The 22,400-nt window shown below is 35.4% G+C and overlaps 1 protein-coding gene across 4 annotated transcripts in view; it reads left to right on the forward strand.

Moving 5' to 3' along the window:
• The window catches only part of LOC149566050 (uncharacterized), a 93,216-nt gene that overhangs the window by 48,686 nt on the left and 22,130 nt on the right, over window positions 1-22,400 (forward strand). For 2 of the 4 annotated variants that reach the window (XM_089819486.1, XM_089819488.1), the window contains exon 3: window positions 13,368-13,565. In XM_089819486.1, coding sequence (XP_089675612.1) covers window positions 13,368-13,565 — 198 coding nt within the window. The remainder of the gene's footprint in view (window positions 1-13,367; window positions 13,566-22,400) is intronic. The other 2 variants (XM_089819487.1, XM_089819489.1) reach the window with 1 other exon arrangement.

Here is a 22,400-nt window from a genome sequence, read left to right on the forward strand (position 1 = left end):
CTGCAAGTGGGCCGACCTCCTTGGAGGGAAAACAAAATTTATTCCCTTAATTAATGGCCCAGATTTAAATGCAACATTAAAATTAGTTGGCCTTATAGTGAAATTGGCCCATTTAATTGCCAGCGTGATACAAAATTGCAAAATAGAAACAAGGTAAGCCTAGGAGATGTCAAAATTTTCATTTAACAATGCTTTGGTAATTAAAATATCATTAAAATCAAATCTAGCAAGCGAAATTCAATTTTCAATGCCAAATTACCAATTTCCTTTAACATTTTTAAAATCCTCTAGGCAAAATTTCAACCAAATTAATGCAATTTAATACAATTTCAAATTTTTAACACAATAAATCCTTTTCCCAGCAGTCAAAGTTCAAACTCCAATTTCAATTTCACTATCAAAAAATTTCCTTTGCACTAAAAAAGTCAAGATTTTCCAAAACAACTAAATCTAAAATTCATTTTGAAAATGTTCAAGCTTATACAATTATTTCAAAATTTAAAAAATCCATCTAAGTCCAAAATTTGCAAATTTATTCTACCAAATATCGTTTTAACCATCGAAAAAATGTTATTTTTTCAATTCTGTTTGGCCTAAGGACAAAATTACATGTTCCAGAAAATCAAGTTTAGCACCGGGTGAAAACAAACCAAATCCCTTCTTGGCCCGAAGGCATCCAAGGTTTAAAAATCGTAAATTTGAAAACCTCTGGACAACTCCAAATCTTGCTAAGGCAACCGAAAAATTTCCAACCTGTGAAAATTGCCAAGGCTTGCCCGAAAAAGGGGGATCCTCAAATTTTTTTGCGGCAATGGTGTGAAAACCTCACAACAAGCTTGCTCTGAAGCCAATTCAAAACACTTCACAAAGATTACGTGAGAAAGTATCTTTGGATTGTCTTCCAGCTGTCATGCAAGAGCCAATGCCAGTTGAGTTTACGGTTTACCTGAAGCAGGTGGTCCATTAATAAGCTGCTAGGAAGTGGAAGACAAAGTCTGCTAAGAATCCTCTATAATTGTTGGACTCAAAGCAATTTCCTCACTTCCACCAAAAAACATACTCGTCTCACAATTATAAACTTGAATAAGTTTAGTAAAATGCTTCCTGATGTGATTGCTCTCCTATTATTCACCGTGCTGTAACTTCTTGCTACTATCAACACAGAAAAGAAACACAATTTCACTGCGAACTTGCCAATACCTATGACATCAATGACAAGTCTCCAACATTATTTCACAAATGGAGACATTAAATTTTTGTAAAAATTTGGGCTCCATCAGGTTCTTTATTTGTTGGACTGGATGGATGATTTCTTGTAGTTTAATGATTACTTCGAAAATTGATCTGCCTTGAACAAAAATTGTCTGTTCAACTATTATTCACCATGCTGTAATTTCTTGCTACTATCAACACAGGAAAGAAACATAATTTCACTGCAAACTTGCCAATACCTATGACATCAATGACAAGTCTCCAATATTATTTCACAAATGGAGACATTAACTTTTTGTAAAAATTTGGGCTCAATCAGGTTCTTTATTTGTTGGACTGGATGGATGATTTCTTGTAGTTTAATGATTCCTTTGAAATTTGATCTGCCTTGAACACAAATTGTCTGTTCTTCGGAGATGATGAAGTGTAAAACTATTTTTACCCTATTTGCTAGAGCTTTAGAAAGAATTTTATAAATTGTATTGCAGAGGGCAATTGGTCTGTAAGTCCCCTATTACTTCTACCTCCGCTTTTTTTGGTATAAGTGTAAAAATATGTGTCAAAAAGGTTTTGTTAATTTTTCTTAGAAGATTCCCTGCTTTCCTTGTGTTTTCAATAGCCTCACAGAGTTCATCTCCAAGAAAGTGCCAACAGTTTCAGAAGAAACCTGCTTGAAAACCATTAGGTCCAGGTGCTTTATCCACATGTAATTGGAAGAGAGCTGTTCTAATTTCTTCCTCTGTGAAATATTTGGTAAGCATCTTATTATCCTCTGCTGTAATTATTTTGGGTATATTTTTCAATAGTGATTGTTGTGACGTTAGATCTGAGGAGTCCCAAATTATTTTAGGATGTCTTGATAGAAGTTAATTAACTCATTTGCTAGCTCTATTGGGATTTCAATTGAGATTCCATTTACATTTTTTTGCGATTCTATTAATGTTTCTATTTTGCCTTGTACTGTTATGGAAAACTTTGGTATTCCTATCCCCATCAAATAACCAATTTTCCTTAGATTTTTGTTTCCACAAGGTTTCTTCCTTTGATAATAGTTCTTAATATTTATTAGGGTGTTCTTTTTCTTTGAAATATCTGTTGTTATCCTTCCCATATTTTATAACTTCTTCATTTAGATCTTGTATATTTTTTTCAACTTCTATATTTTCTTCAAAGATATTCTTAAAATGAGTTTTATTCCAGTTGAAAGTTTTAGTTTTTAGTACCATTAATATTGACACAAAACAAAACATTTTGGAACCGTCAAAGGTTTCTTTTTTCCACAATTGTTCTAGGAGATTTAAAAAGTTATTATTATGAAATCAAAAATTTCAAATTTAAATGGATTCTTAAGGCTTGCTTTCTTCAATTATGCCAAGGTTATTTGGAAAGTGGTCTGAACTAGAAAGGGTAAGAATTGAAGCTGAGAATATTTGATCAAAGGACATTAAATCACCCACATACAAAAATCTAGCTAATCTTTGTGCTATGTTACCAAATTCTCCTGTGCCAGTATATTAATTACTCCTTTACCTCATCATGAATGACATAATGTCTCCTATTAATTTCCTTAAAACCTCCATAGTTGTTTCCATTTCCTTGACAAGCTCTTCTTGAGATTGCTTTGTTTTATCCACTTCATTGTAAGTGATTTCTACTTCATTGAGGCCTCTTTCAATGTACTCATCTATATTTTCAGAATCAAAATGTATTACGGCTAGCAATGTCTTCTCAATTGTCTTTTCTTGATTGGTGATATTTTCTTTTTCTTTGTTAATATCTAGCGAAACCCGAGGACATGCACCCGATCCAAAACCCAGGAGTACTTGGTGAGGAGATGTCCTCAAGACGGGTACTTGGAGTACCCAAATACCCCCACCACTGCCCAAGCATCGTTGTACCGCAACCACATCCATCGCTGCACCACAATTACGGCTAGTAATGTCTTCTCAATTGTCTTTTCTTGATTTGTGATATTTTCTTTTTCTTTGTTAATATCTAGTGAAACCCGAGGACATGCACCTGATCCAAAACTCAGGAGTACTTGGTGAGGGGACGTCCTCGAGATGGGTACTTGGAGTACCCAAAGACCCCCACCACTGCCCAAGCATCGTTGTACCGCAACCACATCCATCACTGCACCGCTTGGGTGCTTATGTCAGGGGTACTTGCGTGCTTAGGTCCTTGGGTGCTTGTGTGTTTGGGTGCTTCATCCACTCTGTTAATAGGAACAAACATGCCTCTAATCGGGTTCTTGGGTGCTTGTGTTCCATTTACTCTGTTAAGACGAAAAAACTTACCTCTAAGAGAGCGCAAAAGCTAGTCGTTGTGCACAATGTTTTGCATATCGTAGATCGAAAGACACGTGTACAAAGAGAGCCTAGTAGTAGGATTGGATGTAGAGGAAGAGGACCTGTCTCATTTTGATGAGGATGGGATTGTAGCAGAAATAAATGTAGGGTTGGTTGGTGTTCCTTTTGTGAACTTGAGTGTGAGGAGTCTAGTATTTCCAATGATGAAGACTTTGGCTTGGGGGATGATTAAAGGCTTCACATCGCTACATTTTGTCATTTTGACATGATATTGTACTCACTTTGATATGGATCATGATTCATATCATGGATGATGCTACTCATTGTAATCATCTTTATCAGTATGAAATATTTGATATTTGATAGAACTAATATAAGTCCTATTTGCTGATAATTTGGATTTCTATTTGAATCTTGATTTATGAATGTTACTATTGGGTATGTACTATGTTACTATGTTAAATGTTCAATGGTTCTGGTTCGTGTTGCAATTTTGTTATGTGCAAGTATTTTGATTTGGTATATTACACCGAAATTCATTTTAGAACTAGCATTTCATGTTCTAATGTATAGCATGCCCCTACTCCACATCCCCCCTTGTTGTCCCCCTATCGTTCCCCCACCGTCCCCAAATTAAGGCCTTGTTTCCCTATCCTGACGCCCTCCCACACCGGTGCTACATTGTTAATAACATTTATTATTCCATTTTCTACTAAAGCAAGGATTTCGTTTCTCATTTTTGCAATCCCATCCTCTATATCATTTTCACTTATTCATGCTTCTTTCGTGATAGCCCTATTATCAATTTTTTTCAATATCTGACTTGTCTTGATATTTCCATAGCCCTTAATGCTTGTTTGAATTCATTAATGAAGGATTAATTACTATGTCCTTTAAATCATTGTGAATGTCATTATTTCTTGCCATGATTGTGACTTTCTTCATATCTAAATTAATTAAGGGTTCTAGTTCCTAATTATTTACTATTATAAATATGCTTAGGTTATCATTACCATCTTGTATGGTTGTTGAGGTACAATTCTCGTTATTTTTTGAATGATTTAGTGATGCATCATTTTCCTAAATCTCACATTTTTTGAGTTATGGAGGATCAAGATAGTTATCTTGGGTGTTTGTGTGCCTCCTTGTTGCGGATTGATCAAATATTTATGAGAAACATGAAGTTCACCTTTATATATATATATATTAATGTTAATGGTTATGTTATCCTCGAGTGAAGATGATTTAGTTTTAGTTTTGGTGGATGGATACATCTTATTGTTATCATGGGTACTTGGATCACTAAAAACTGTTATATTATTAATTCTCCTGTATAGGGTTTAGGGTTAAGGAGATAAATTGATCGACTGGCAATAATTTTGATTGGTTTCAGTTTAGGTTGGAGTCAAAGTTTATAATGATTTTGATGCTAGATGAAGAGCAACCACCTAGCAAATCCTCAATTTTAATTAAGATATGACTATGCAACAACTCTACTGGAAAATGGGGGATAAGAAGCCATCTAAGTTCTTTGTTTTCCTTATGGTTTTTAGCATAATTGGAAAACTCGGGCTCAACAACAACTCGCTAAGCCCCCCAAAAGTTTAATTGGGTAAAACTCGGCTATTTAAAAAAAAACACTCGGGAAAACTCAGGAACCTTAAAAAGCCGCTAAAATTTAATTAAAAATACATTTTTTTTGCAAAATTTAATGAGAAGATGCATCTAATAAGCTAATTGAAGAGAACACAAAAGAAACAAGTAGAGTTTAGATATATATAAATGCATAGTGGGTACAAAATCGCATTCTCATGCAGAATGCTAAAGGCGGGAAGCATAATAGTAAATGGTTTCAATCTGTCAAACTAGAAGTAAATACTAAATACATCAATACAATCACATCTTCCTCTTTCCAGCTCTACTAGCAGGAAAACGAGGGGGTCTAGTCCTCAAAGAAGTGCCCCGCATTGGGATTGGGCATGAGCTGCGTGATTGTAAAGTCTATGGCTATGCCTCCTGGCTCGACATCCCTACTAACTGGCTCGACATCCTGGAAGAGGATGTATCTCCTCCTATATATGGCACTGGTAATGCCTCCTCCTCTCAGCTTGAATCATCATCGTCCTTCTCGTCAATGTCATCCCTCGTGAAATAAAAATTTGTTTCAACACCCCCTTCAATGGCTTGCCTCTCCAAATCAGCGATCTCATCCGGTGAAAACAATTTTCCTAGCTCTTGTGCCATCCAATCAGAATAAGGATCTATCTCTTCTAGATCAAGTGGACCAGGTAGTGTTGAACTCTGTGCCCTTTTTATGCGCAACTTAAGATTATAACGCACATAAACAAGGTCATTAAGCCATCTTTGAGTCATTTTGTTTCTTTTCTTTGTGTGGATGGACTCAAATAAGCTCCAATTGCACTCACAATGGGATGCGCTATAATGTTGACATAGGACTCTGAGAGCAAAATTCTTTAAATTGGGGGTATTGCCACCCCAACTTGTCCACCAATCATCTGCAAAACAAAATATAAAAACTTATAAAGCAATGGAAAAAGATAATCAAAAAACACAACTTATCAATTTGTGAAAGTTTTAAAGTTTGATGCTTTACTTTGTGCTTGAGTAGCTCTTGCTCTCTTTGCTAGCGTAGAAGAAAACAAATTACCCCTTGATTCCATAAAGACTTGTTGTTTGGTCACAACAAGGTCTCTCTCTGCTTCATTGGATATCATTCTCTCAATGCATTTAGAGAGACTTTCCATGACCTCTCCATTGGAATCTGAGTAGGAATCATCAGCCCTACAACAAATAGAAAATGATATCAAGTCTTACTACACAACCTTAAAAAGTAAGGTAAAACGAAGTCTTTGTAAAATCTCAAGGACAATCATAGTACTTGAATTTGGGGTTGAGGAAGTAGCCTGTTGCATGAATGGGTTGGTGGAGCATATTGTTTCACCTCATATCAATTATTTTCCAGATGGGGTCAAATTTGAGTAGGTCCGCATGATAGTAATTTCTAACAGCCTCTTTGGCCTTATTCATGGCCTCATAAAGACCTTCCATTGGAGATTGTTGCCCATTACGTATGCGCAAGACTCTAACCAAGGGGCATAGAAATCTACATTTAAAATTTGAATAATACAAATTAGTTAATAACATATTAAGTTACAAATTAATAATTAAACCTGAATCAACTAAAAAAATAATGTTTTGATTCTTGAAGTTACCTCCACAATCTCCATAGCCTTTGCAAAAAAACTATCATCAAAGACTATCCATGCCACAGCCTCTCCTTTGGGCTTCTTTGAGTAAGGTGAAGCAACCTAATCATGTAATGGACACCTTAGAATTGCCCAAAAATTGAACCAATTGCTGATAGGAATTTAGTCAAATAATTTGCATCCAACTCTTAATTTCTCTGTTAAATGTTTAAACCCTTTTATGGCTCCGGAAATAAAATAAATGTTTGTTTTTATGTCTTTGCATAGATTTGAAACCACATAACATGAACAAGAAGGAATTTATAATAATATGCAAATTGAAGATTGAACTATTGCTAAAATAATATTAATTTTCAACTAATAAAATCAAATACATAGCAGACTTTTCAACTCACTAATTACTCTAGCATTATAACATAATTTTCCAGTAATGACTTCCCATCTTGCTGCTACAATAATATGAATAGTGCTATGCTACAGTAAATCTGCCTTCAATCAGTCCAAGACCCTCATAAAATCATCCCTTTACAATGGCATAAGCATCAAACAAGAAGCAGGAATGATATGAGCAAACACCCAATCCACCTATAGTTGGAAATGTACCCAATCTGCTTGTTAATGAAGCTGATAGCAATGAATTCCAAAGGCCAAATCTCAAGGGAATGACGTCTAGAATGTCACAAGAGAGGATAGAGGTCCTCTAATGCCAAGAACGGATCTGCAACTCACACATCAATCTCTCTCTGCTTCATTGGATATCATTCTCTCAATGCATTTAGAGAGACTTTCCATGACCTCTCCATTGGAATCTGAGTAGGAATCATCAGCCCTAAAACAAATAGAAAATGATATCAAGTCTTACTACACAACCTTAAAAAGTAAGGTAAAACGAAGTCTTGGTAAAATCTCAAGGACAATCATAGTACTTGAATTTGGGGTTGAGGAAGTAGCCTGTTGCATGAATGGGTTGGTGGAGCATATTGTTCCACCTCATATCAATTATTTTCCAGATGGGGTCAAATTTGAGTAGGTCCGCATGATAGTAATTTCTAACAGCCTCTTTGGCCTTATTCATGGCCTCATAAAGACCTTCCATTGGAGATTGTTGCCCATTACGTATGCGCAAGACTCTAACCAAGGGGCATAGAAATCTACATTTAAAATTTGAATAATACAAATTAGTTAATAACATATTAAGTTACGAATTAATAATTAAACCTGAATCAACTAAAAAAATAATGTTTTGATTCTTGAAGTTACCTCCACAATCTCCATAGCCTTTGCAAAAAAACTATCATCAAAGACTATCCATGCCACAGCCTCTCCTTTGGGCTTCTTTGAGTAAGGTGAAGCAACCTAATCATGTAATGGACACTTTAGAATTGCCCAAAAATTGAACCAATTGCTAATAGGAATTTAGTCAAATAATTTGCATCCAACTCTTAATTTCTCTGTTAAATGTTTAAACCCTTTTATGGCTCCGAAAATAAAATAAATGTTTGTTTTTATGTCTTTGCATAGATTTGAAACCACATAACATGAACAAGAAGGAATTTATAATAATATGCAAATTGAAGATTGAACTATTGCTAAAATAATATTAATTTTCAACTAATAAAATCAAATACATAGCAGACTTTTCAACTCACTAATTACTCTAGCATTATAACATAATTTTCCAGTAATGACTTCCCATCTTGCTGCTACAATAATATGAATAGTGCTGTGCTACAGTAAATCTGCCTTCAATCAGTCCAAGACCCTCATAATATCATCCTTTTACAATGGCATAAGCATCAAACAAGAAGCAGGAATGATATGAGCAAACACCCAATCCACCTATAGTTGAAAATGTACCCAATCTGCCTGTTAATGAAGCTGATAGAAATGAATTCCAAAGGCCAAACCCCAAGGGAATGACGTCTAGAATGTCACAAGAGAGGATAGAGGTCCTCTAATGCCAAGAAGGGATCTGCAACTCACACATCAATTTTCTTCTCATATTCCACTTGCCGAATGAAGCCAGTAACGCTCCCTTTTATTCTTTCTCCAAGGGTCTATTCCACTCAATGAGCAATGTGGGATAAAAGATGTGCGATATAAAACATATTAAAATAATCACTTATGCCTTGCTTAGGCGCCCCTTTTGATTTGCACACATCCCCATAAAATTCAATATCGAAGTAACACTTTAATATTTTACAACTAAATGAATTGTTACTTTAATAATACTTCAGGCATAAAAATATATTAGCTTTCGGATTCCAAATAGCATGAGTGATAGCTTGTCGGAAAGCTCTCGCCGCGGAGTATCAAATTCAATCACCAAAACTAGCCTTCCCTATGTCTTGCTGACTTACTAAAAATAGTAAGTATGCTTGAAATTGAGTAAATCAACTCCGTTTTGGCCCAAATTGGAGATGAATAGGCCAAAACACTCTGTTCTTTTTAAACCCTTCGTTAGCCCTCGGGGCCATGTAGAACTAAGCTAACGCACACACACTTGGTCAACTACTAAAGTGGGGACATCACAAATCAGCACACACAAACATTTGTTTCAGAGCCAATATGTGGCCGAGAATACTTTGCAAAGTCAAAAACACCGTTGCAAACCTTGTCATAGCGGGCCTCACCAAATCTTTGCCTTTAGTGGTCTTTCTTGTCAAACTGAGAACCCATGGGTGATTATAGATATATTTGGTGACTTGCCTAGTATCTTCCACAACTGGACTCACCTAATCAAGTTTTCCTATGTCCTCCAAAAGAAGGTCAAGGACATGTGCTGCGTAGGGTGACCAAAAAAGTGTGGAATGCCTCTCTTGGAGGATTCTACCTAAAAGATTAGTAAAAAAATCAATAATTAGTTACAAACTTTCCATATTTACATCAAATCTAAATTGAATAATACCATAGCATTACATTCATAAAAAATAAATTTACCTGCTGCCACATCTGTTGCTGGATTATTAGTGATGATTTGTACCACATTCTCTACTCCCACCTCTGTGATAACATTCTCCAACATTAAAGCCAATGTGTGTGTGCATTTTCACTTTGTTGGAGGCATCACCAGATTTCCAAAACACCACATCATCTTTGCAAGCAACCAAAAAATTAATAACGGTTCTACTTCTTCCATCTGTCCACCCAATCAGATAGAATTTTGCAGCCATATATTTTCCACTCTTACTCTTGGTCTTCTATCAATACTCTTGCCCTATCAACCGCATTGTCAAGCAACCTATTAAATTTAGGTGTAATAAAGTGTTAGTAAAAAATATGAAATAACAATTAAGATTTAAAATATAACAATGAACTAAAGTGAATCACAATTATTTACAATTACTAAATAGTAAAATACTAACCTTCCACTCAAATCCTTGCGAGAAGGCGGCTTGTACCCTTTGCCCGATATTGAAATTGCATTCACCAAAGTCAACCAGTAGGGACTATTAGCCACATACATTGAGAGATTGTTGAAAAACCAAAAATCAGTTGCTGCAATATCAATTTGCTCATGCACCTCCTTGTTCCATCCAGTGCCCTTTAATGATGGCTGTGATCCAACTGTGTTCCTGGACACAAAATAACTCCCTATCCTTGATGCGCGTGGTGATGAAGAACTAGGAAATGTAGAAAAAGTGAAACCGGCAAAAGAGGCAATTTGTTTGTGGATCTGTGGGCCATGAAGAGATCTTGATATGTTTTCAAGTGCTTCTTCTTCTTCTTGCATATCAAAAGGAGCTTCTTGAGATTCAGCTATGGCTGCCGTCATAGCTAATTCCACCCTCTCCCTATTCAGTTTTTTCTCTTCAGTAGCTGCAAGTAGGGCATTGATGAATCTTTTTTCTTTTTTAGTTACTTTGAGACAAGGATTTGAATCATGTTTTTTTATGCTTGCAAGGTGGTATTTGAAGCGGTTTATGCCTCTAGAAATAAGTTTTTCACATGGAATGCATATAACCTTCCCAACATCATTTGGAGTTTCATAGGCATACCACCATGCTTGATCTCTTGCATTTCTAGGCTGAGTGCCTATACATCCAGATGGCATGGAGTTTGTGGCCACTCTTCTTGTGAACTTGTTATGCTTTTTAAATGCTCAGTCGCTGCCCTACACATAAATTTATAAAAAAATGAATAAACAAAGTTAGAACTTAGAACTTAGATCTATGAGTATGAACTAAAGTTACTAAACAACTAAACGAACAACTAGGGTTTGTATTTAAATTTTTTTACATATCCTTCAAAAAAAATGTCAAACATAGAGCTGAATGACTTTCAAATGATTCAGACATAGAGTTGAAATGCTTTCAAATGATTTGACTTCATTTACAAGCAACAAGAAAACAATAGAACTATTTTTAAAACTTTAAAAACAATCTCAGCAAACCTACTTGGGAAAGTGATTTGTCTTCTAAAGCCGGATAGAATTCTCTTCAAATTCACCCAAATCCGCTTTGAATCACTTGCAATCACCTAAGAATACCTTGGAACCCTTCTTTTCTCCCCTCCTCAAGCCTTTGATCGCACAATAGAAAACTGGTGTTGAAAAAATGAGCATTTCTGGCCTATATCACTCTTGCAAACACATAGTCGAGTGTTTAAAGAAAAATCATGAAACTCACTGATATTTTGGCAATTAATTGGCGAGTTTTTTGGAGGAGCCGAGTTTTTAAAATGGTGAGCTTTTTTGCCATTTACATGTTGGCTAAGAAAACTCGGTGATTTCCTGCTAATTGCTGATTACTCTGCGAGTGTGCCAAGCCAACTATGGTTTTTAGGGTTAAAATTTTGCTTCCAATGATAAAATATTAATAGATGTCCATTACAATATCTTGGCGCACCAAATAGAAATCTACGTTTTAATATGACTTTCTTGCAATCAATGAAAAGGAAACCTACATCTAGAGTAGTAATATTTTCCTGATTTTTGTAGGAATCCTCGAGCCATTTGATGACACTAAACCCAAAGAGACCATTTCCTTCCCACTTTGTTTAGACACCATATTTGTGGTAGTGTTCTCATAGACCTTCAAAGTATGAACTTCTTATTATCATTGTACTAACGTCTTTATTCATGGGGTTGGGGCATTCTACAAACTTAGGGTTAGCAAATGTCTTCATATTCTTTGGAGGCCCTGATTTTGTGCGGCATTAAGAAGATTTGAGGAGGCTGCGCGAGTGATGGGGGTCACCAAGATGCAAGATGCAAGGTTTGAAGGTTGCAAGTTTGCAACAGGGGCTTTTCTTAAAGGGAGAATATTAGCCCCCAAAGAAAAACTAGGCATTGTATTGGTAATGGGTATTGCACAAATATCCTCTTTCTTCCCAAGATCTTTAGTGATTGGACGAACCCTATTTTGGGTTTTCTTTTCTTTGAGATTTCTCACTAACTGCCAACCCTCGGAAGAAACCTCAACCGAAGGAGACTTTACAGAACTAAGGATCCTTTGTTTACTGTTGTGCCAAAATTTTGAAGAGGAATTTTGCCCTTGCATTCCTAAAATTTTCCTCGGTGGGGGAAAACTTGGAGCCCCAGTCTGTTCTAGGGAAGCAGGAACCCTAGAAACAATAACATGCTCCTTTGAAAGGACAGAAAATCGATTTGAGGTTAACAGAATACCTTGTTTAGATAGAGCAGAGCTGTACTTTGTTTTGTAGAAGAAAAAGATCTGATTCTGAATTTTCCCATTATTTTTCATATTGTTCTTCGTGTGCAGAGCATTGTTTTTTGAGAGCATAGCCATCTTTTTTTCTGTTAATTGCCCAATTTATCTAAAATAATATCATACTAGGAAGGATTTCGATCTATCAAGAAAAAATTAGTTGTTTAGTACTTTGTAGTCTGCGCTTTTATTATTGCAGTGCTTAAGTAATGTGTCTATAAAGATTGTGTTTTCCCCTGTTCCTATCATTTTTGGGAAAGCCATTTCTGAATTCCATACAATTTTCATACAGTGCACTTATTTGTATGGTTTTGGATGTTAGATTGAAAGAAAGACATATTGTACTGTATCTATTTTTTTTGTAGGAGTGATACCGCCTCTGTTAATATAATAAGCTAGATGTTGGAATTAAAAAAAAGCATTGCCTTATTGCTAGTTATATTGACATGTGATGTGAGTATTCTTGTAATGGTTATGATCGGGTGGCCAACATATATCAGATTTGTAAAAAATTCGGAAGTACGATTGGCTGGAGGAAGCTGGATAAGCTAGCTGACCATTTGGAATCTTCAAATAATTAAATTGTCTTGTTTATTCTGTCCATGTGTATTAACAGGGTTTGTAGTTAAAATATGAATAGTAACCTTCTTTTATCGTTGCTACTCTATCCTCAAATACATGTCAAATTTGCATACTAAGTTTTCATTATGTTTTTTGTTTTATTAGTGAAATGTAATTGGCAATAAGTAGTTTTGAAATACGCTTCAAGTATTGAAGAAATGGCATTTATTCAGAAGGGGTATTTTTCAATTCCCTGCCTTATAGTGGTGTAAAACTATTTTTTATTTTACCAAAGATTTATGACATGCGTTCTTGTTGATGGAATAGTAGAAGTCATAAGTTTGCCAGTAGTTTGGACATGTTGACAGGCTAAAATGTTATTTTTACAGACCGTTTTGATCAATTAGGTTCCTTTCCAAATGATAATGGAGAAAAGGATGGATCTATTTCGAACATGCCATCCTTTGATCGTGTTGGTCTTCCAGTGACAAACATTAGTAGCAACAATAATGCTGAATTTATGAGTAATGGAAATGTCACAGTACAAGGATACAGTAACAGTGATGTGGCCAAGATGTTGAATGAGCGTAAGTGTGACTGCCCTTAGCATATTCTCTGTGGTATTTTAGTTTATGAAAATATAGCAGACTAACAAAATGAAGAAAAATATCAGTTCTTGATTTTTTTCATTTTGCCCATCTTTGTCATTAGTTTGGCAGCATCCTCAAGAAATTTACTTGTCTGGTCTAGCATGTTCTTCATAGGTTGTTATTGTTTTCTTGTTTGTGTGTGCAATTTTCATTTTTTCCATGAGGTGTAAATTAACTATGTTTTGATGTAGTTAGTTTACTTATTAAATCTGTTGGTTAGCTAGAATTGATAAGTTTGGATGGGCTGTAAATTCAATTCAAGCCTTATATCGATGTAGTTCGTTTAGTTACTGAGTAGGGGTTAGCTTTAATCTTTAAATTTGATTGGCTGTCTTCTGTAATTTTCTTTTGTGTCATAAAAATATTTTCCCCTCCTCTTTCTAGTTTACAGTATATTCTATATAGTATTGTGTATTCTGCATTTGCAATTTCTTTTTCTTTTTGATTGGTCTCCTTTTCTCTAGTATTACAAAGAGCACCATGAGGAATTGTAAACAACTTTTTATTTGATTGGACTACTTAAATAACAAGTTACACGGTAGAAGTTGCTAAAGGTAGTGACACTAAAAAAAGCGGACTAAAATACTAAAAATATCTGAATCCAAATATAGATTCTAAGATGACCATTGTAGTAATGGTCATCATACTACTCTACAAAAGGCTATACAGGTCTTGTGGTCACAAATACATCAGAACTTTCTACTGTTGCTGAGACTTGGATCTATAGAATGTTAATGACCAAAAGTAGCCAAAGAAAAAATAGGACAGGGTGGTTCCCTTCTTGAGAATGACATTCTGGTGTAATAGTAGAGCCCGCCACAGAATTTCAGTGACCCTTCTAGAATCTCCAAAACAACTGACCAGAAATCATCACAGAAGAACCCGACCCTTCCCTAAAAATAGAGATACATATTGAGAATGCCCCAAAATTGACTGCAAAATTCTATGATTGAAGAGTACAAAGCATCGTTTTTCTCCAAAAAACAGTAAAATCCTTGAAAATACATCCCATGTGAACTTTGTGTTTACATAAACTAGAAATGAATTTTGAGGCGAAAAATTGACGAAAACCCAACACAAATTTTGAGGTGAAACATTTGATCAAAACCGAACATGATTTTTGAGGTAAAAAAATCAGTCAAAACCAAATAGAAGCAGAGATACGGATCAGAGAATACAAAACTCCATTTTTTGAGAGAAATGGTAAAACCCAACTGAATTGTTTTAAGGAAAAAATTACGAAAGCCCATTAGATAATTTTTGAGGAAAATATTATTAAAAATCCTCCCTAATTTTTTTAAAGGAAAAAATATTAAAACTATCAGATTTAGTTTTTGAAATATCAGAAAACCCTATGTCAGAATCCAAAAAAAATTGGATTTAGGGTTGCACAATAAAACAGAGGCTGCCCAGAAATAAAATTGCTAATAATTCTAGAAAAAACACAAATTGGGTTTCATTTAGATGTCTAACAAGTACTGCTAACAAACAAAACAATACGAGGTTGTAGTTAGAAAAAACCAATTTTTTTTTGTCAAAATCAACAATGTGGACGTGGCTAGTTGATTGATGATGTGGCCGCAAGAAAAAGACAAACGCTGCTGCAAATTGCCAAAAATATGGACCAAAGACTGTGTGGACCTTCGAAAACCTCAGAATGAAGTTGTCATATCCCCTTTTCGAGACATTAGGAAATTTAAGGACATATTCATGTAATATTAAAGTTGACTTATGCGAGCATAGTGTAAATTTATAAAAAAAAACAATTTAATATTATAAAGTGGGCAAAAAAGTGACAAAGGAGGAATATAAGACAAAAGAACAGGAAAGGAAGTTTTAAGGGTCACATCTTTGAGCATTAAAAGAAGGAAGACAGTTTATTTTTCAGCATGTTTGGATTCAGATTGTTTTCAGATTTCTCTTTGAGAAAGTGGAAGCTCGACTTTCAGATTTCAGAACTTGAGGAGGCAACCCCTTTAGGATTCTCGTGGTGATTTGGATGCAAACTTGGTACAGTATCAACTGTGGTGAATTGACATCTGAAGTTAGTAGTGCATTTTTATTGTTCTTCCAATTTGACTGTTGGCACGATATTTAAAATTGGGTTTCTAATATGTTATTGTATTGCTGATCGTATAATGCAATAAAAAATCGGAGGATTTTATATGAGTATTTGTTGGTTATTTGCTGGATTTAATTGCACGGATTCTCTGGTATATATTCTGCAATTTTTTTTTTGCGAAGAAATTGGTAAAAATATCTAGTGGGATACTACAGTGGTATCAAAGCATCAAATCTGCCATCCTATTGGGCATAGTTAGAGGTTTCATCAGAAACATATTTACTGAAAGATTTTAATCTAAGAGTACCTGTGAAGCATAATTAGAGAAAAGTTGAAAAAACAAGATATCGCAGCCTTGAATTTTTTATTAGAGATATTATAATTTAATGGGGGCCCAAAATATTGTTTCAAGTGTTATTCAGATTTGGAGCACATTATATTATGGTTGGCATTAATCTTTGAACGGCAAGAGTTTTTCCATAAGCAAGATATTAATATATTGACCGAAGCTATGCTTAAGATTTTCAATATAATACTCATGGGCTTCATCCTTGATTCTGGAGCGGCAGTTCCATATTGATAAAAATACTACAAGGTATTTGAGTGGAAGTTATATGTGGGCCTTTGATAAACTCAAACAAGTTAAAATCCTGTGAAAAGTGTGTAGATACAAAATAATAATCCTAATTCATCCTCCTGGTGATTGTTAGCAGTTTATTGTATGTCCAAAGTTGTTGTGAAGTTGTCTTGCTGCAAACAGTCGTTGAAGAGTCAAGACAATCTGGGAAGAGTATACGTTGTCGAACAAGTTATATCATTGCCAAACCATCTCAACAAATATCAAATATAATCCGCGACAGAGAATATAAGTCTTCAAACTTATGTCTTTGAATAGAGATCATCGAACAAACAAAGTTGCCCCTCTTAAATGGTTGTCTCAACTCTTACAGTTGGGAAAGCAAGCACACAGAGTACTGATGGATGACATCTCACAGAGAGCCAAGAATGTGCAACTCTTATCAAGAATAACCAAGTACTTGTGTTAGCAGTTCTTTTACTAGCATTGGCTTTGACAATTAAGTATTTTTAAATATTCCCACAAAATAAGCTATTTTCTTGGCGGTTTCTTTCTTCCAACAAAGACTTATTTTTGAGCATTACTAGACACTTGTTGTCAATAAAGGTAACATAGAACTTGGATCTACTCTTTGCTATGATGATTGGAAACAACTAGACAAGGAAGGGAATACATGGGGTTCAATGGTTACATTAAGCTAGCATGGAAGTCTGTAGAGTGACGCTTCACATTACAACACTAGAGAGTTCACAACGGAACCTTACAAACCTGCAAAAAAATCATAATTGAATGATCGAACATAGAAGTGTTTGGCGACAAGAATATTATCAAGTGACATCAGAATCAACATAATTTTTTACAGGGAAAATGACAGGACAACCACAACATGACACGTTTTGTTGTGTACAGGAATTTTGGTGTATCAGGAATTCTGAAAGCACTTGCAAAAGAAATTTACCTGGTCACACTTGGGACTACAAATCTATAGGACAACCTCTAGATAGACGGACTGGACAAAAACCCAGTCGTGTGAGGGGTATTTTCGTTCAGAGTTTGCCATGACATCAACTGAAAGTTTAACTATGTTACAAAGTTTTCCAAGCATTCGAAGACTAGACATTTAACATCATTTTGTAGAGATTGCAGGGTTATTGGCATGGGTTGTTGGTATTGTCGTTGAGGAAAAAGCCATGGTTGCTTGACCATAGTGGCATTTGGTTGGGTTCAAATAGCATTCAGAGTCATTCATTGTGGAGAAAAGACTCTCCTAGGTGAAATGTACTCGGAATGCCCTCCTTGAGGTGTTAAGTCATACAGGGAATTGTTTGAGCATCCCTCAAGTTGTATACAGGATAAGAGGTTGAAGTTGGCTGACTGTTGACAGAGCTTGTGATATTGTGGGTAATCACCAACATGTGATCATTTCCAGACTGAGCTAAGGTAATGATTTCATTCCTTAGGGGAGGCTATGATGGTACAAAACCACAATAATTTGAATGGCAAAGAGGTGGATGAATCTTCTACAAAAGATTTTACCACTGTCAAGGATAGAGAAGGGAAAAATGAAATGTCTGAATCACTTGACAGAGAGACGAGATATTGTACTAGAATGCCTATCTTATACCGAGAAGTTTAAAAAGCTGTGAAGGAACAGGCAGTGTTAGATTCTGCATCAAATGTTTATCAGTCAAAATCTTTACATCACAATACTAAGCTATAATACAGTTTCCAGTTCCTTGTTTATGGAATATTGTGTTTAGTCTGTATGTTCCATTATATAAATTATGTGCTGTATTTACTATCTTATGCATTAGGGTTTTATTGTAATATTTTGTAGGTTTAATGATTACCCAAGTCTAATTAATATGGAATGCTGCCATGACTTGCATATCCAATATAGGCCAGCTAGCGTGAATTTGGAAGGAGCAAACCTTGTGGCATTCATTTGATTGAGAGAAGTTCCATATTGCTATCAAGGAATCTGACAGTTCCATGGACATGGTCATAATATAGAACAGAGGAAAGTAACTGTTTGGGTAAGCTGGGCAGCTAAACAAGTGTTCAGACACCATACCAGTAGCTGTAAATCATTTCTCTGAGCAATGCAATACTTTTAACATAAGGAAATAAGATTCTGAGTGTTATTGGTATTTAAGGTATTTTCTTACTGCTGTCAATATCATTGTATATTCAGAAGCATACAAGCTGTTTGATGAATTTCTTGTGAGAAAAAGAATAGACAAAATAAGAGCGGTCAAAAGTGCAACTTTAGTGGCATCAAATTTGTGTATTTAAAAAAATGGCATAAAAAACCAGGTTGACCAAAGTACTTTATGAAAAATGTAGCAAGTTGGGGTCGGAATTAAAAACAGGGGAACATAATCTCATCACTTTGATTAAATCGAAAGGATGTTTAAGCATGGTTGAGGAATCACCTTGGATTTATTGCAAATTGCTCTTGTTCCTATAGTACCTGCTTTGAATCCCATACGTGGCTGAAGCACTGAGATAGCGAGATAAGCTTATTGGCTATTTCTTGTTTGATGGAGGTTACAAGAATTTTAGCACCTCAAGAACCTTATGAACAAGACATAATGAAGGAGCTACTTAAGTTAATTGTTGATAGTTTTCAGAAACCTGGAGACATCAGCAGTTGTCATTTCTCTAGAAGGGTAGCCATACTATCATTTGTAGAAATCAAATTGCACTATCTATTGCTTGACTTGGGATTGCATGAGTTAATACATACCATGTTTCAACATTTCTCAGGCACTATCAGGAAGGAACACAATGCAGACGTTATTGCAGCTATGGAAAATATTATGGTTATGACAATTAATGAGAAGGATGCTCATTTTCAGCCACTTATACATATTTTGTTAGCAATTTTAAGGCAAGAACAAGATACTTCAAAAACTGACTATAAATTGGTCAGCAAGGTGATCAATCAATGTGATCCAAAAATTGAGAAGTACAAACAACAACAGGTTGAAGCAAAATTAAATGCAATTGGCGCACATGTTGCAGGGTTTCCGAAAATGAGCAAGATCCAAATGAGAAGAGAACAGATTTGCTTTGCCTGTCATGATCATTGGGCATTTAATTATCATTGTGGAGCCAATATAGAAGAAGAGCTAATGCAACCAAACATTGGCAAGGACAAAAGCATTTATAAGTAAAGAATTGGTTATGAGGTACAAGCTGAAATAAAAAATACTTGAAAGCAAATTGATTGTTGATTTCCAACCAGCCGAGGATGATATTATGAAAGAACCCATCATAACAAATGAGTGGTATTCTAAGCTCTTAATTGGTGAAATATCGATTTCTATCAACAAAACTAGTGAAGGGGAGAAATCCATTGATGAATCCATATACAAACGTGAGGCTATTCCATTAACACCTCAAGAAGAGTGCATGACACTAGCTGTAGAAACAATTAAGTATGATGATTATATTGCTCCAATAGTTGAGGATAAATCAGCAAATCTGTTACCTGCCAGCCCTTATTACTTTGGTAAATTTGAACACAAACCTTTATCGCTGCAAGATTTGATGGACAGGTTACTAGTTACAAAAGAAAATCTTGTACAAGTGTTAACAAGGGCAAATAACTCTCACAAATTCATTGAAGAACATATGTGGAAAACTCAAAGTGATGACAGGCAATAGGGGTTTCATGTGAAGTCACTAACATGCAACTACAAGAAACCAAAGAAGCATTTGAAATGATGAAATCAGATTACTTGCAGCTCTTAGCGGATAGGGAACTTGCTATCAAACTTGGAGAAGACAAAGAAAAAGAGGTAGATGAACTTTGTCTTCAGCCAAGTATGACCCACTTCTCTAATATAGAACTATAGAGATGGTAAAATTGTTGAAGGAATCAATACCATGTGTGAGTATAAAAGTAAGCACAATGTTTCCACCATTCTCCATCCTAACGAGGTATGTTATGCTAATGAAGGCCATAAGGACCAGCAAGAATCAAACACAAGTTCTGATTTTTACAAAAGCAGTTGCATGTTTTAACAATATTATGAGTTAGAGGACGAACTAAGTGATACAAATTCTGAGAACTCACTTGATGACAAACCTCTAAATAGTGAAGATGATAGTTTGACAGTCTATTGACATTTGTATTGGATCAGCAACATCAGAGATATATTCATGGAATATTCAAGTTATTAGTGGCTGCCCTGCTTGGAAATTAGTACATTTTCAGATTTGACTTGGCCTACATGGGTTAGTGAGTTGCAGGTAGACGGGTTGGGACAACACATGTTGCAATATATTCCATATGAGATGTTTATGCTTCCAATCTAAAGGCACAATGACTACATTGTTGATATACTTGTTTCTGATCCGGGTTATGACAATGACATTTGGAGACATGAAGAGTTAGTTTTATGCATATTCGAAATTTGTTGGCATAGGCAAAGTGCTATACCTGTGCAGTTGGATGATATAGGACGATAGTGGATGGATGGACCACAATTACGACTCCCAAGATCGTGTTGACAAGATGATATGGGATTTAGGAATTAATAAGATGAGTGCCTTGGGTTGTGTTGGGTTAACCATTTGAGGCAGGGAGAAGTTTGGTTTAGAGTAGTGCGACAAGAAGAAGCAACAATATCTCTTAGGATGACATGGGATCCAGGGGTCATAGTGATGGATGGGTTGCATCCTTGTTTTTGGTACCATAGCATAGCATGTCCTGACTTTAGACGTACCATTTGTTAAGTTTTATGCCCAAAAATTAGATAAACAACATAGAAAAGTAAATAAAATGCACAAACAACACAAAAGATTTATATAGGGAAAACCCTTCTACTTGAAGGGAAAAACCCAGCCACACCAACAAAATATCTATTTTATTGATGGGAAAATGTTTGAGTACAAGGCTTTTCACTTGACTTCATTACAATACACTGAGCAATCACATAAATAGATTGCATTTTTCTTGTCATATTTCATATGAAGGTCTCTTTAGATTCTGAGTGTAAGACCATTCAAGGCTCCAAATATTCAACACTTTACATTATAGATAAACAACATAAGAAAAGTAAATAAAATGCACAAACAACACAAAAGATTTATCCATGGAAAACCCTTCTACTTGAAGGGAAAAGCCCAGCCACACCAATAACCTCTTAGCAAGGACAACTTTAATATGTGAGATTTTCACTTAATAGAGACTCCCTCTCAGTAGGGACAACTTTAATTACCACAATTAGATGACCGGCTATTGCATAAACTTGCAAAGGATTGAACATCGCCCTCTGTCACATAATCTCCCTTTGAAGCTGAATAGTCTCCCTCTAAATATGTATCACCAAGGCAATATTCATCTCATTGCTTATTTGTTGCACCCTGCAACCATGAGAGATATTACTAACTAATGAAAGCAATCACTATTTAAAAATCAATATTCAAGAGATATACTTATCTCTTTATGGTCTAATCTCAATATCCACACAAATATACTCAAAGAAGAGATTTTGACTTGTTCCTCTAATCCCCATGACATCAATATAAATTTTATCATCATAACAATAATACTTAACACCACAGCTTCCAATGTTGTTAATCTCTAAAGAGAGACACTGATTTGCAGGTGTACACTCCTCAAGTTCAAGCTTTTGTGCAATAGTACCTTCAATATTATGTCACTGAAGGACACATCCATGCCTTTAACAACATATGATAGATCAACAACCATAGAGCACAACAAGGTCATGGGCATTAGTGATGAGTACCTATCAATATATGCCACACAATGGTTGACCCCCACAATGGGCTTCTTCTAGAGCTGAGAGAGCAACCTCACCACCATGGTCGACACTTGTCGGGGGCATTTCCATGCCTAGGGATTTCAATATCTTCCAGGTTCCAATAATCAAGATGTAACAAGAATGTCTTGAAGATAGGCATGATAGACCACAAATCATTTTGCACATAGCATGAGGACACTGACCACCAGAGAAGAGTCTACCACTCGATATTGCAATCGAGGTCAAACAAAAAACTGTCAGGTACAAATGAGATAAAAATTCCATCTCCCGACTCTTTCACAATTCTTATTTTTATAATCTAAAGAATTAATTAACATGTGCTAATTTTATCTCCC

The sequence above is a fragment of the Cupressus sempervirens genome, chromosome 3, assembly GCF_028749045.1.
Source record: "Cupressus sempervirens isolate cs-2001-9-10 chromosome 3, ASM2874904v1, whole genome shotgun sequence".
Classification (NCBI taxonomy): Eukaryota; Viridiplantae; Streptophyta; class Pinopsida; order Cupressales; family Cupressaceae; genus Cupressus; species Cupressus sempervirens.